Raw genomic sequence first — 14,688 nt, 5'->3', positions numbered from 1 at the left:
GCAGTTTGACTTTTCTTTTTTAAGGACAAAGCCTTAAAAAATACTTTAAATATCAAAACACTAACCCTGAGAGTGTATTAAACTGCCCTGAGCTTGAGCCAATACTTGCAAATGGTAATATCACATGAAAAGCAGCACATGAATTAACCTTGAGGATAAACAACCTTGAGTGTCCACACATGAAAGAAAACAGTACTGTACAAAAAAATGTAAGTACACATTGTTTAAATCATTTTGGCCTATGAGAAATCACTTGGAAAAGCAATGAGATCAAGAAGAAAAACCCACACAGTATTTTTAAAGGAATCCACACATTAATTCCTTTCACACAAACTGGTTTTGTGATATACAGACTAGGATGGCACAACACATTTTTTTTCTCTTAAATTCTTTTAGGCATGATCATGTTTTCCATAAGGAAAAAACCCAAACAACCAACAAACACATTTTACTCTGAAAATCAAAGTGTCCAGTATTTCAACCTCCTAGCACATACATTAAGCAAATCTCACCAGGCAGTAAAAAGGAAGACAAGAGATTCAATACTGAGCCACTTGTCCTTCAAATGCTCTTTAGTCATTACCTTTACTACAGACAGCAGCAGCAATAATGCCTACATTTTGGTCACCTAACACTCTCCCTGACAAAAATACTCCTACAGTGTCTTCTCATGCTTTTGTTTGCCTCATGCCTTTGATTTTTGGCAAAGGGATGTAATTGAGCTCTGCAATTATGATTTTCTTGTACCACAGAATTTTGTTCTTTGTTTGCAGAATTGGAAACAATTTAACAATATTCTCTCCTCTAGTAGTAAAGAAATGTAAAAAAATTCGATTATTGCAGGCTTGTTTGTTACAGCTTGGTCTGGGCAGACAGTCTGAAGTGCCTGGCTTGCACTGCCATCCCAGCAATTGCCCAGCACTAGAGAATCCTACAGACCAAAGCTCAGAGGCTGCCAGAGAACTACAGCTCCCTTGGGAGGGGGAATGGTGGCTGCAGTCACTGCCTGCTGTCGGGGCAGCACCCTTTTGGGGAAAAACACTGTGGGAAAGAGCATTTTACTCTGGAAAGGAGCATTTTACTCTGGAACAGAGAGGTAAGATTCTTCCTCCTACCCCCATGACCAAGACAAGGACTCCAGGATCAAGACAGACACACAAACATTAAGAGAACATCATTTCCACATCCACATTAATAGCTCACTTTAATAGCTGTTGTGCTTGTTACAAAATTGGCAAGTCCCACAAAAAAGAGCCTCATTCTCTGCTGCAGGAGACCAAATGCCATCCATACTGCTGTCTGTAACACACACCACACATATACAATCTTTTATTGTCATGTATTAGCTTCTAGCAGACAACTCAAATAACAAATTTGGCCAAGACCATTCTACACATATTGCCTTCCTTGGGCATTAGTGCTCAGATGCCAGGGCTTGACCACAAGTAACTACATCTGTCTGTGCCTGTCCGTGCCCTACAACACATGACCCATTTGATACCATCTTTGTTAGAGTACATGCTACCTTTTCTATGGATTCCCAATCTCATACAGGGTGAAAAATAGATTATGTACTGGTCAATATAAGGAGTGAAGGTTTAAATGTCTGGGAAGAGTGCAAGTGAATATTGGGAAGAATTCCCCATGTTTTAGAAAAGAGGTTAAAAAATACTCACAAATATGAATTCTGAAGATTAATTTCCCCCTGTCTTCCATGTGAAATACTAAGAAATGAAGACCCAAGCCCTAAAAGTGCCTGACTGCTCAACAGCAACAGCCTTACAGCAAAAACCGCAACTGCTGAGCATGTGGAGAAGGGTGAGCAGCAGCAAACACAGGTGTTCCCAGCTCCTTCCTCGGCTCCTCACACTGTGTTGCCTCAGAGAAGTCAAAGTCTCAGATTCCCACTCCATAAATTTGGAAGAGGAATCCTTCTTTATCTCCCAAAGCAATTGCAAAGCTACTTTTAGTCACTACAACGGCTTAGAACAAACGGGGAAATTAATTCCCTCTTATGCACCAGGTTTAGATGGTTTGCCAACGACAAAAGAGAGGCTCCATACCAGATAATTAAGATAAAGGTGTCATGAGCACCTGCATAACACGTTAATCACCACCCATCTCATGCTCGAGCCCAGGGGAGGTCATGTGAAGAAGGAGCAGCCAGACCCAGCCCAACACCGACATGTGAAGCCAAGAGCCAAGGTCACGACCACCAGCCCTGGCCCCAGCATCTCCTGGTGCCGGAGGAATTGATCCCACGCCAGGTGCTGCTCCGCACATACAGCACAGCAACCTCCACCACATCTCACACACCCTTTTCATCCTCGGAAATTAAAAGTTATGTTCTCCGAGCAGCGAGGAGGAACCTTAACCAGGAGCCGTGTCTATATAAGGGCTCTGCGTGCGCTGTTCACGCCCGATACCCGCTCAACCAGTTTGCTGCCCGGGCCGGGCAGCACCGGCACGGGCAGGCCCAGGCACCGCCGAGAACGAGCTTTACAAATCGCTGCCTCCCGCTCGGCACTTCGGGGCACAGCCGAGCTGCCGCCCGCCCGCCCCGGCAGCACCGCCGGCGGCCGGGGAAACCGCGGCGGCACAAAAGCCACCTCATGGCAAACACCTCCCGCACCACAAAGGGCAGGAAGGGATGGCCGGGAGCCGCGGGAGGCACCGCTCCGCGTCCCCTCGGGAACAGCCGCCCGGCACCGCCGCGGCTCCCGCCGACTGCGGCCGCCCCATCCCCCGAGATGGCGGCCGGACCCGGCGGCACCTGCCAGGGAGCGACCCCCGCCCGCCCCGTCCCCGGGGCTCGGGCAGCGCCGGCTCCGGGCGGCGAGAGACGGACGGGACGGGACGGCGCCGGGGCAAGCCGCGGGATGCGGGCGGAGGAGCCGCCGTCCCCCGGCACGTCGCGGGGCCGCGGCCCCATCCCTTACCTGTGGCCCGCGGGTGGCTCCGCGCTGCCCCCGGCTCCGCCATCTTCCCCGCCGGTGCCGCCGCCGCGTCCCGCCGGGGCCGGCTGGGCTGGCTGCGCCCGCGGCCGCCGCACAGGCGCAGTGCCCGCCCCGGCACCTGACGGCGCGGCGAAGGCGGGCAGCGAGGGGCGGGCCGCGGCCGGGCCCGCACGGCGGGGCGGGCGCTGCCCAGGTGCGGCCGCGCCCCGCCCTCAGCGCTCCGGCTGCGGGGCTGCGCCCGGCAGGGGCGGCGGAGCGGTGCTGCGCTGCCCGGGCGCCTTCACTCGGCTTGTCCCCGAGAGCCAAACAACGCGCGCTCTGCGGCTTCCCGGGCCGGTCCGGCCGTTTTCCCAGATTTTTCCATGCAGGTGTTTGCAGCCTCGTGCGGCCTCGGATGGATCGATGGCACCGGGGAAAGGCACAGCCGTGTCCTTCCCATCCGGCTGCGGCCGCGGTTCCCTCACGGGGTCCCTTCGCGCCGGGCTGGCCCTGCAGCGGCAGGACCGCCTTGTACTCGGTTTTAGAAGGGGAGAAATTAACATAATCTTTGTTTCTCCTCATCGCTCACATACTAGTGGTTGAACTCCCCTCCCCAAAATTTTAACACACACTTTCTATGCTTCTTTTGCTTCCCCCTTGCTGGTTTTGCTGTTTCCGGACCGTGTTGGGACGCAGCAGTGCTAGGGGAGAGCACACAGCCCCGGGGCTTGTGGCGCTGGGGCAGCTCCTGCTCAAAACACTGCCAGAGCTGGTGTTATATGCCAAACGCCTTATTGACCCATCTTCAGTGCCAATTTACCGAAATTTAAATGGAAGATAAATTTAATCCTTCCACTTTCCATTTTTACGCCTTTTGTTTTCTTCTTTTTGCCAAGCAATTATATTACCTTTATATTCTTTACCTGAAAGTACAGACCATAGTCAATATGAGAGGAAGGAGGAGGAGGACAGCATTTACTTTGGTATTCCTGATGTGTCTCCTATTTCCTAAGATTTCCTAATCATTATTTCCTAAGAGGCAATTATTCTGTTGGGGTGCTGGGCAACAATTCTTCCATCTAGACATTCAAGTGGTGTTCTCATGTTTGGGTTCACATACCTCAGTAAAAGTTTAGCTACATAGATTTAGGGTCTCTGGTGCATATAGTAATAATTATTTCTAATGTTGCTTTAACAATGAAATATGTAATTTTCATTGCCTATAACTCTGCCAAATTTTGAAAGTGCCAAATGATGTTTTCATTTCAGCTGTTTCTCCCACTAACCCTACATCAAGGAGCTCCACTTATTATTCTACCTGCCTAAAAATTAAATTGTACAGTTTTGGTCACATTACAGAAGAAAAAACCCACCTCTCTTACTGTAGCTGTTCCTCCTAATTTCTCAGGGTCTCCTTTGGCAACAAAACCAAAAGAAGGAAGAATCTCCTGTAACAATAATTAATCTTTAGCCTGCTGGTGTCTGATGAACACATGGGAAGGAACAGCTGGTCTCAGAGCAAGATACATGGGCTTAGTGATGAGGAAAAGGAAACAGAGAGGAGGAATTTCCAGTACTGGGAAAGAGGGCAGCAGAGAATGGATGTGGGGCATGAAAAGATGAAGAAACTGGAGAAAGGGGTGTGAGGGTATCTGCAGGGAGGGTATTCAGGCAGTAGCCAGTGGATGAGAGGAGGGGAGCCCACCAGTGCTGGCTCTCAAAGGATCATGAAGCTCATAAGCACAGCATTCACATGGAGAAAGAACTGTTCTCCTACAACTGTAATTTCCTCTGATAGTTGGTTCACAGCATTCAGACGCAGAATCATGCCATGGGAAAAAAAAAAAAAAAAAACCAAACAAAAAGAAACCCAACAAAAAAAAACCCCAGGAGATTTTAAAGAAAACTTAAGGAACTATACAGAAAACATGAAAGCTCCAAAGAAAAATCCCTCCCCTACAGTAATGTATGTTGTTTGTGATAGGAATCCATTTTTAAATTACCTTTGCAGAGTGGTTTTTTCCACAAGACTCATGCCTCATTCAATACAAGGATGTCTTTAATTAATGTGTAGTTCTTCAATGTTTCTCTTCATTTTCATCAAATAAAGTGGAATCTTTCATGTCATATTCTCTGTACATTCTTCAAACCCTGCCTTGAAGGCAGGTTAATTAATTTCCATGATGACTTTCCTGTGGTAATCTTATAACTCCTTCAAAACATTCATAAATTTAACTTTGTAACAGCCTTCTAAGTTGAAGTAGCACCATTATCATATTTTCCACACAGGGAAGAGCTAACGGAAGGTGATGTGTCTAGAGTTGTCTGTAGTGGTTTGTTAATTCTTTTATGTTGTGGAGGCTGGCAGGTTGTTTTAAAGCAGGGAATAGTGGATTTAATACAGTGTGCATCCACCAGCACCTCAGAAACAAGAGCATAACTGTTCTTGCTCAGGTTTGACTTTAAATACTTTATAGATCTTTAAGCACTAGATGTAGTGGGTTACTTAGGGTAATCTATGAAGTTTTGGTATGCACTTACACCTGGGAGTCAGGAGCTAATTTCAGGCATGTCTGTGTATCCTTCTTTATGACAAATAGAAGAACTCTGGGAAATATTTTAATATTCAACCTTCAAAAAGGAAGTTATGATCAGTTTAATTTTACCCATAGTTCACAGAATGAGATTATTTTTTTTACTATAGCAGCAAAAGGGGCCTTCCCATCTCTGGTGGGACTACAGTCAGCATTTGCATGCTTAGAATTGGGGATGTCACCATGCTCCTCCCTAACTCTCCACAGCCCACCTTCCTTAAATGTCCCTTCCTATCAGCAGCAGGAAAGCATCCTAGAGGTTGCACATCACCAGGAGCAATGAGAGGGTCCACTTTTGAGTGACAGGAGAAGGATTCCACAGCTTTTACACAGTCCTAGTCTTTGATTGCTGAGGAATGGGATTGGAAAATTTCTCCTCATCTCCTGGGCCAGGAGTGTTTGTTATCACAGCAGTGCCTGCAAGGGCAATGAGACAGCAGGGAGAAGCTGTGTATTTTCTGGGCATTACCAGTCTCTGATCAGCAGCTCTCTGGAATAAATTATAAAGAATGCAGGAATTTTACCAACACAGAACTTAATCTCTGTAAGGCACATCACATTGAGCACTCCATTTGGGAAAGTGTTTATTGCAGATACTTTGGTTATTCTGCTTTCTTCATCTGAAGCAAAGTTTGTCCTGCTATAAATGAAGCCCTGGTAACATTTGTTCTAGATTGTTGTATTTTGAAGCATTGTTCTTTCTTTTAAGGTGTGCTGTGCACTGTTAAAATCAATATCACTTTGAATTTATTTTGTGGAAAACATTTTTCTTCTCTTCCCACATATTTTCAGGAGATGTTTTATTTAAAAAGGTCTGTGTTAATGAGCTACTGTAGGTGGTGGTCAACCTAAGCCTGTGAAAATCTCAGACGTAAATCTGCAGAGAAGTAAATTCCTACAGTCAGCTCAGGATGCAGACAGAAAAAAGCTGGAGAGACTGATAATTTTGCCACCTTAACAGACATTCAAATAAAAACTGTCAAAAGTGTAAACTAAATTTGAAAATCTTGGCTTCTTTTCTGTGTTTTTGAGATGGTGGTATCCATGCAACCAAAGCCATCCCACCCTAGGAATGCTTCTCAGGGAAAACAGAACAGTCAGTCCTGAGCAAACTAGCCAAATTGACAGTGTTACAAATCTATGTTGGTCCACAGTTTTTGCTGTATTTTGTAATTTTGAATCAATAGCCAAGAATTTGAGTATCCAAAAAAAGTAAGGCAAGTAGAATGGCTGCCTGGGGTATTTCAGTTGGAGAAACTGGCCCAGTGCCACACAAACACTGCATGTCAGACATGGTAAATCCATTTCTCCCAGGCAGTATTTGTCTGCTTCCTTTTCTGAAACTCTTGGAAGTCCAGTGCCTCACAACCTCTGGATGAAATTCAGTGCTCAGACCAAAGTATTTTTACAAGCAGGCAAAGTCACCTGAAGAGAAGTGCTCCTCTTCATCAGGTAAGTTTGTGTTCTCTGAGATAAACAGAACGTGACTCAGAAATTAAAGTTTTTTAGCACATACATCAGAAACTGAAGAAAGGTGGTGGGTATAACTAAATATAGTTGTTCCTGGTTGTTGAAATATTAACTCAGCATCTTAAGCATTCCCTTAAAATAGATTACAAGGTCAAGTAGGGGGTAAGACAAGGGAGAATGGCTTTAAACTGAAAGAGGGCAAGTTTAGATCAGATAATTAGGAAGAAATTCTTTATTGTGAGGGTGGTGAGGTACATGGACACATTGCCCAGAGAAGTTGTGGATGTCTTATCCCTGAAAATGCTCAAGACCAAGTTGGATGGAGCTTTGAGCAACCCAGTCTAGTGGAAGGTGCCCCTGCTCACCACAGGAGGGTTGGACTAGATGAGCTCTAGAAGGTCTCTTCCAACTCAAACTATTCTATGGTTCTATGAAATGACAGAAACATTCATGGAGTAATGGACTGATAAGAAATCTTCCTCACAAGAGATCAATCTTACATAAAAAAGTCATGGGCACTGTGTCAATAAACTGAGGCACATTGTGATAACAGAGAAAATCTTTTTTTCCAGTAGTTTGAAATCACTCTATAGAATGTGTTGGTGGTAGCAGTCTTGAAGGTAGACACCAACAGCAAAATAGTGCTCTGTTTCAAAACCAGTTTTGAAATCAGAACTCATGGTTGTATTTCTGAAGGACTTCTACCTTTTAGTCAAAAATATTTTTATAAAAAATAGTTGCATTTGCCCAGGTGAAATGCCTTCAACTTTTATTTGTCTCTCACTGTTTAAGAAGCCACAGATACAGGCATTAAACTTTCCTCTTTAGATTCCCCTAATTGAAGAGCAAGAACAATGTGGAGTCTGGAAAAATTTGAACTACATCTGTCTGCTGTATTTTTGTGTATACATATATCTAAGAACTGTCATTCAGTGAGTAATATCAGCCTAGTGTTAAAATAATTTTTAGGATGAATCATAATAGACTGCTTTTGTATTTGTTATTTGACATGTGAAAAGTGTATTCTTTCTCCTTCATGTGAAAGTAATTTTTTTAACATTGTTAAATGTTAAATTGAGAAATCCCACACCCCAACATCCTATGCCATATGTGCTTTTTTTTGTATTCCACAAATACAAAATGCCCTTGAACTAGGGGCATATTTTCACTTGCCTCACATTTGTCACTTTTATCCTTTGAAGTTCAGTCATAGCCATTTGATTTGGAAAAGGTTGGCACTAACAGGGTTGATCTTCACAAAAATAAGTGAAAATAGAGCAGGAGAGGAACTCTCTCATCACCTTGTCTTTTGTTATTTACTGACAGCAGAGGCATTTTAAGTCATGTACAAACATAGCCCTGTATACACACCCTGCTTTGCTGAGTGTGGTTATGGGATAAACAGTAGTGGAATGCAGTACAAACCTATTTCACATTGATTTAAACTGAATAGTTTGTCATCAATATTTCAGAGTGATATATATAATTTCTCCAGTTCTCCTGTAAATAAGTCCTTAAATATTTGCCACCAAATACCTGCTATTCTCCTTCAGATTCAAAACCTTGTGAGCCATGAATGTTAAGAGCTGTGTTAATTGCTTTGCAGATTTGTGGGCAGGTATCATTGGGAAATATGATACAAGTTAGATTTTAATGAGTTTTTGATTGCTTTTGATTCTGATGCAACTAAAGGTTATTTACTGCAGTGTTAGGCAAAGAAAAGGCAAAAGCTCTGTCAGCTTTTCATGCCTTAAGAGGATGTGACAGTCTTACCTTTGCTGGGGGAAGCAGGAGAAGACAGGTCTTGCTTTGGAAAGGAAGAATGTCTGCCCTGCAGCCATAGAAATATTTTTCTGTTTCTCTTCACCACCTGCTGAAATGACTGATATTTGCCTGAAGGATTTGCAGTTATTTGTAGAACTTTCATTTAACTGCACCAGGATACTTTGCCAGGAAGTGGAATATTCTTCCCCCAGCAGTACCCCAACTGAACATGCAGGAGAAGATTATGTTATATAGGAGAGAAGCATGGGCAGGAATGTTCCTACCTCAGACTGATAATGAACTGTTCTCAAGTTTATGGAATATCAAATCCTAAGATGTTTCTACCCTGATTGAATGCCTAAAATAGCATTAAACTAATTAAGTTTAGTCATCATTGAATAATAATTATACTGCATCAGATGTCAGTCAGTCAGCAGAGAATTAATTTTTTACTTTTTTGGTTAAACTAACATCCCAAGTATGATAAATTCAGTCACTTTGAAGAGAAGGGAAATCATGACTACCCTGGGGATGCAAAATCTCTGCAACATATAGACCAGGTAGTCCAAGCAGTCTTGAGAGTACATAACTTTATGAGCAGCACTGCAGCTGCACAGCCAGTGCCCCACAGCCACAGTGAGACCATTTGCATGCTCTGTGCTCACCACTTCCTAAATGCCTGCTAAGTCCAGTGCCTGCCTCAGCCTCTCTGGGCACCATCCACAAGACAGCTCTGGGAGAGATATGATAATTCTAGGAGAGAAGTCTGTGTGCTTTAGGTCTGCTTTCATAACTAACTTTCAATGATTTTTTAAATCATAAACATTCATGAATTTTTACCTTTTAGGAATCTGTGACAGATGCAGATGTAATTTAAGAAAATACTTAATACCTGCCCAGCATAGGGAAGTAGAAGTCAAATTCTGTTTGCTTTTATTGAAAGAGAGAAAGGACATTGTGAAAAAAATGAAGATTTTACTCTTATAACCAATTTTTCATTCTTCCTTAAATTCCACAGACAAGGGTTGTGCCATGTGACTTGGCAGAGGAAGCAATGCTGGTCCCAGTGATTCTGTGTCTGCTTCAAAGCATGGTAAATCAGTCCATGCCTGGAGATAGTTACAGTATGAAGGCCTCTTGGTTATTAAAATGAGATCAATAATTTTTAAGCAAGCAATGTTTGAAAAATGGTTGAGCAGAATCTGAAATCAATTAGTATAAAATATTATACCAGGCATTTTAACACAAAAGGGGAGGGTCTATTGATAAAACTTGTTCATCAAGAATGAAATGGATTTTCAGGCTGAGATCCACTGCCTTCAACACAGCTACAACAAATTACTCAGTCTGTCTCTGAAGAGAAAAATCAGTTACTGCATTTTATAATGCATAAACATTCGATAAAAAAATCCTAACTAGATATGCTAAAAAGATAAAATGACAACTTCAAGGAATCTCATGCAGATGCATTTAGATAGTTGTCATGTGTTTCAAACTTGACTAAACATCAGATATAAATCAAATATTAGTTTACCTTAATTTCACAGGTTAAAGGTCACTCTCATGAACAATTAAGCATCCATTTTCTGCCTGCCTGCCAATCCAATCATGGAACATGCTGCTTCCTCTAGATTTGAATTTTATAGGAATTACAACTCAGAAAACAGTGTATGCTTTTGGTACATGTCTGTAAACTTCTGTAGCCAACATAAGAGAGACCAAAACTAAAAAAAAAAAAATTGCTAGTTATTGAATAAAAATAGGCAAGGGAGATTCTGTGGAAATAGTGTTGAGGATGGTTCTAAATGCCTACTGCTGGTTTTGTAGCCAATTTGTGTGTTTTCTGAATTCTAGCTTTTTAGCTTTCCCTCTCCTCCTATTGAAAATCAGAATTACATCTAGCATGTATTTCTAAATTTTCTCTTTTATATATATTTACTGTATATTAGAATGTTCTTGTTTTTTAATTAATTTGTGATATTTATGGGAGAAGTTATTACTCTGTCTTCAAGCTTAGTTTGAAGATACAACCTGATGTAACTATCACAATTAATTGGGGAAAATTATATGGCTAAAACCAGTGTTTCTACTCAATGAGAATTCTGACATTTCAGAATTTCTTTTTATTTCAAATCAAAGTAATGGAAATACTTTCATGTAGTTAAAATATTTAATAATTCTACAAAGTTCTTCTACAAATATGAAAACTATGGTGAAGTTTTCATAGCACTCTTGCATAACTTCTCACTGCAGTGTAGAGGTCTGTTAGCACATTTAGGAATAGGTCTTACAATGTTATATCTCCATATTTATGGAGAAACTAAAGGTACTTATTTTCTTTTCCAATTGACATGACAGACATCTACATCTCTCTCTAAATCCGGCTCCCAGGCTCTCTTGGATACTGCAGGCTCTCTGATACTCCAGTACATCATAGTATTTTTTCTAACTTTTTCTAAACAATCTTTACTTTAACATGACTCCTGCTATTCACACCATCCCTTTCTTTTCTCTGAAGTCATTAATGTATAATAGCCATTTCACCACCTTTTTTTTTTCTTCCTCCATCTTTCCTAAATTATGCATGTAATTCCATCATCCTATTATTCCAGCCACAATTGCTAATCCTCCACAGGTATCTGCGTTAGCCAGTTTTGCATTCTGACACAGTTGTTTTGCATCCTCTGTCTTGTTTTGCCAATCCAATATCTTCATGCTGGCCACCACAAGAGGCTAAATTTCAGCCAGCAGTTTCCCACTCCATATATCAGTATTGGCACTTTTATTCCTCTGGCCTTTTGATATTCCTTTCTCACTACATTATCATCATGCAGATTACATGGACCTTTCCCAGCTTTGTTCCCTACTTTAAAATTTAAGCTTTTATCAATCAAATTAGTCTTGATCCCAGTCCAGACCTCAAGCTACTCTGTGTGTGCATGCATATATGACCCTCTTCCAAGAGTGTTTCCCAATGGCAGACCAACATCTGTTGGTTTTCACTATCCAGTTGCACCTTCCTTCTAAATCTTTAAAAAATAAAAGAATTCCATTTAATTTTTATTGACATTGTGTTAATCACATTTAACTGGGTTATAATTTCAGACATTTTTCCATGTCTTCCTGCTAGCTGCCAATTGCTTCTGCAGTTGGAGCAATTTTTCCATGTTCATTCATAAGTCTTGACCTACTGGAACAAAAGTGTGCAAGAGTCAGAACGACCATCTCTTATATATGGATTTAGATTAGCCAAACTAAAAAAAAAAGTATTGTAATGTCCTAAGTAAATCGCTGCCACTTGACAGACACAAAAACACCCACAGTGTGAGGCACTTAGTGTCAAATCCAGGAAACCAGGAATGCCCAGCTGGAGATGAGACTGCCAAGGGGCACTGGTTGGAACAAAGCAGATTATGGAGATTCCTAATTGGAAAAGCAAGTTCAGGAAAGTGGACTTCTACTGACAGAGGCCCCTTGTGACAACAGGCATTAACAAAAAAGCTGATTAATTCGGTGCCTTTTTTCTGCCTCTGTCTTCAGAGCCCAAGCCAGCTCCTCAACTCCTGCCTGTACAGACATAACTGGGAGTGAATTGGGCAGCCAGCAAAGGAGGAGCAAGAGGTTAGAGAAGCTCTGTGTATTCAGGTCCCCTGGGCTGCATGGGAATCACCCCAAACTTACAGGGAGACCTGGTGGGCCTGACTGTGAAGCCACTATCAGTCCTCATCCTTACAAAAAGACAAGAAGGAAGACGGGAGTCACAGAATCACAGGATGGCTTGGGTTGGAAGGGGTTGTCCTCTGGATGGGCCAGTCAGCCACTCCTCAGTCAATGGAAAGATCAGGGAACACGTAATCAGCAGAGTCAGCCCAGGAAGGCAAACCATGTTTGACCTGCTGCGTGCCTGCAGTGATGAAATGTCTGGCCCTGTGGTGGTGGCTACAACATACCTTGGTTTGAATATGGCTTTTGCCAACACCTTCCCCACCCTTCCCCTCTGGAAACAGCAGAAGTGTGGACTGGTCAAACCACCTGTTTGGATGGATTGGAAGCTGCAAGGATAGCAATCACTAACTCAATATTCGGTTGGTAATCAGCAAAGCAGCCTGGGATCAATACTGGCACCCATATTCAGTGCCTTCATCAACAGCTTCCAAGCAGGTAATACTGAGGTTGGGGAGCAGCTGCTGGTTCAACCCAGAAGGACCCTGAAATGATCAAGGATTAGACAGGGATGTCAGGATTTTTATAAGTATGAAGTTCTGCCCCTGGAATGGAATGGTCCCATGTATGGGTACAGAGTGGGAAGTGGCTGGCAAGGGCACAGTCCTGTGGGTTACAGCACAGGAATCCATGGATGGCTCTTCTGGAAGGAGGCTCTCACTGGGGTGCATTAGAGGCATGGCCAGCACATCACAGGGAATCTGCTGATAATCTCTGCTAGGTACTGGTGAAGCCATGCCTGAAATAGTTTTGGATACCTCTGATCAAGAAAGACAGGGCAAGATTAGAGAGTGTTCAGTGGAGGGCTGATAAGAAAGTTATTGAGGAGAGGCTGAAGGCACTGCACTTAGCTGGTAGAAAGGAAGCCATGAAATAACATATCAGCCTATAAGTGTTTGAAAGATCATTAGAAAAGTGCCAGAGCTGAATTCTTCTTATCACTGCCAGCAGGTCTAATAGAGTAATTGCCACAGTTTAAAACTTGGGAAGTTCAGACCGAGCATCAGAAAATAAAATTAACGAGTATCTCGGCAGTAGAACAGCTTGTCCAAAGGAGTGGAGGAATCTCCGTCACTGAGGCTTTTCAAGACCAGGCAAAGGCAAGATTGACATAGTCTAGTGCTGACCTGGTCCAACTGAAAAACAGCTTTCAGAGATACCTTTCAACATTTCAATGATCTTACAGCAGGTCTCAGGTCTTCACATCTTATTAATAAAACCTATTATTAAAATAGTGTATTTATTAACTTGTTTGGTTTCAGGAGTGGTAGTAAAAGATTGTCACCTAGCCTGTTTGGAGAGAGAAGACTCAATATATTGGAAACACCTTGGTGAGTTGCCTAACTGGGACAACACCTCTCACCAACCTACTTTGTGGAGTTGGAAATGTAGCAAGAGACTTCCGCTAAGGAAAGACTTTCAAGTCACACTTCTGCTCCACACCCCCTTCTGCTCCACATCCCTAACACCCATTTGCCTTTTCAACTTAGTTGACTTAGACCTCTACCACATTAAAATATGAATATAAACTCAGCTGCTCCTTCCAATGTGTCTGAAACAATAGTAATTAGCCTCTGTCTGGCCTTCTGTTATCAAATCAGTATTCAACTTCTTTGTTCTGTAGAAAATGATTTGATATAAATAGGCACATTCTGTAGTGAAATATATTGATTCCATAACACTCAGCCCAGACTGATCACACCAAGAGAACTTGCTTTTACTTGTTTCTTGGGGAACAGTAACCTGCTTGTTTTCTGTTTAGAACTGTGAATCTTTTACGCCCTACTCAGAGGGTAGTATAGATCCATATATGCCATACATCTGAATCCTTTCTTGTATTGTGGATTTGATTTGGGTCCAGTATTCAAAGTTTCAGTGGAAAAATGGTAGGACATCATGTATCTAAATGGGAGGAGCCATACTTGGAAAAATTAAAAGTGGAATGTATCTCATGGAATACACCTAACTCACATGGAAGATAAAATAATGTAACTTTACAGAAGTTTCACAGAGCTGCATTTAGATATTTGTCATACATGTAAAAACTTGAGTAAACATATGATACTAATCAAACATTAACTTACCTTAATTGCAGAAGTTAAAGTTTACTGTCACATACAAGTAAGGATGAGTTTTTTTCCTTCCTGCAAATCCTGCAATCCATGGAATGTGTTGAGTATTCTAGATTTGATTATGTAAGT

At 42.4% G+C, this 14,688-nt stretch overlaps 1 protein-coding gene across 6 annotated transcripts in view; it reads right to left on the bottom strand.

Annotated features, from left to right (window-relative positions):
• The window catches only part of MAP7D2 (MAP7 domain containing 2), an 82,284-nt gene extending 79,076 nt beyond the window's left edge, over window positions 1–3,208 (bottom strand). For 4 of the 6 annotated variants that reach the window (XM_064407511.1, XM_064407512.1, XM_064407513.1 and 1 more), the window contains exon 1: window positions 2,940–3,094. In XM_064407511.1, the coding sequence (XP_064263581.1) occupies window positions 2,940–2,982 (43 nt within the window). In that variant the 5' untranslated portion in view covers window positions 2,983–3,094. Of the gene's footprint in view, window positions 1–2,939 lie in introns of all 6 variants that reach the window. The other 2 variants (XM_064407516.1, XM_064407510.1) reach the window with 2 other exon arrangements.
• Window positions 3,209–14,688: the final 11,480 nt, after the last annotated feature.

This window comes from Passer domesticus, chromosome 2 (assembly GCF_036417665.1).
Source record: "Passer domesticus isolate bPasDom1 chromosome 2, bPasDom1.hap1, whole genome shotgun sequence".
Lineage (NCBI taxonomy): Eukaryota > Metazoa > Chordata > Aves > Passeriformes > Passeridae > Passer > Passer domesticus.
This window is presented reverse-complemented; position numbering and strand designations above follow the sequence as displayed.